The sequence below is a fragment of the Antrostomus carolinensis genome, unplaced genomic scaffold (assembly GCF_000700745.2).
Source record: "Antrostomus carolinensis isolate BGI_N321 unplaced genomic scaffold, ASM70074v2 scaffold24629, whole genome shotgun sequence".
Lineage (NCBI taxonomy): Eukaryota > Metazoa > Chordata > Aves > Caprimulgiformes > Caprimulgidae > Antrostomus > Antrostomus carolinensis.
This window is the reverse complement of record NW_010339645.1, coordinates 26,292-26,760: the sequence shown is the minus strand read 5'-3', so window position 1 is coordinate 26,760 and position 469 is coordinate 26,292. Positions and strand designations below refer to the sequence as shown.

Sequence of the window (469 nt, the reverse complement as noted above, 5' to 3'; positions counted from 1 at the left end):
GGACATGGGCTGCTGGAGACCATCTCCAAGCCTCCATCCAGGATGGGGCTGCACACGAGGAGGGGAGGGTGAGTGCGTGGGAAAGGAACAGCTCACAGTTCACATGGTCACTGTCTTTCCTCACTTTCTCGCTGCAGGATTGTGTCTGCCACTGGTCATGAGATCTGCGCTGACCCCAAGAAGCCCTGGGTGAAGAAGGCCATGCGGAAGCTTAGAAAGAAAGAATAAAACCTTCTTTCTGCTGTCCACCACCTGCCTTGCCCATCCAGTCCTCCCATCTGGGGATGGAGCAGACGGTGCTCATGGGTCTTCACCAAAGGGTCCCACGGCGGTGGGCGCTGGTGCTGCAGGCAGAGCCAGCCCTACCCTGACAGGACCAGGTGTCACAGCAGCATGGACCAGCCGGCCACCAAGTCCCTCTTGCCACCTCTGCCCTGCCAGGACGTGCCCAGTGGAGCAAATATTTATA

General features: G+C 58.4%; 1 protein-coding gene across 1 annotated transcript in view; it reads left to right on the top strand.

Moving 5' to 3' along the window:
* LOC104531133 (C-C motif chemokine 3-like) overlaps positions 1–228 on the top strand; it is a 1,282-nt gene extending 1,054 nt beyond the window's left edge. Inside the window, exon 3 of the mRNA XM_010175928.1 lies at positions 138–228. Coding sequence (XP_010174230.1) covers positions 138–228 — 91 coding nt within the window. The remainder of the gene's footprint in view (positions 1–137) is intronic.
* The last annotated feature ends 241 nt before the right edge of the window (positions 229–469 follow it).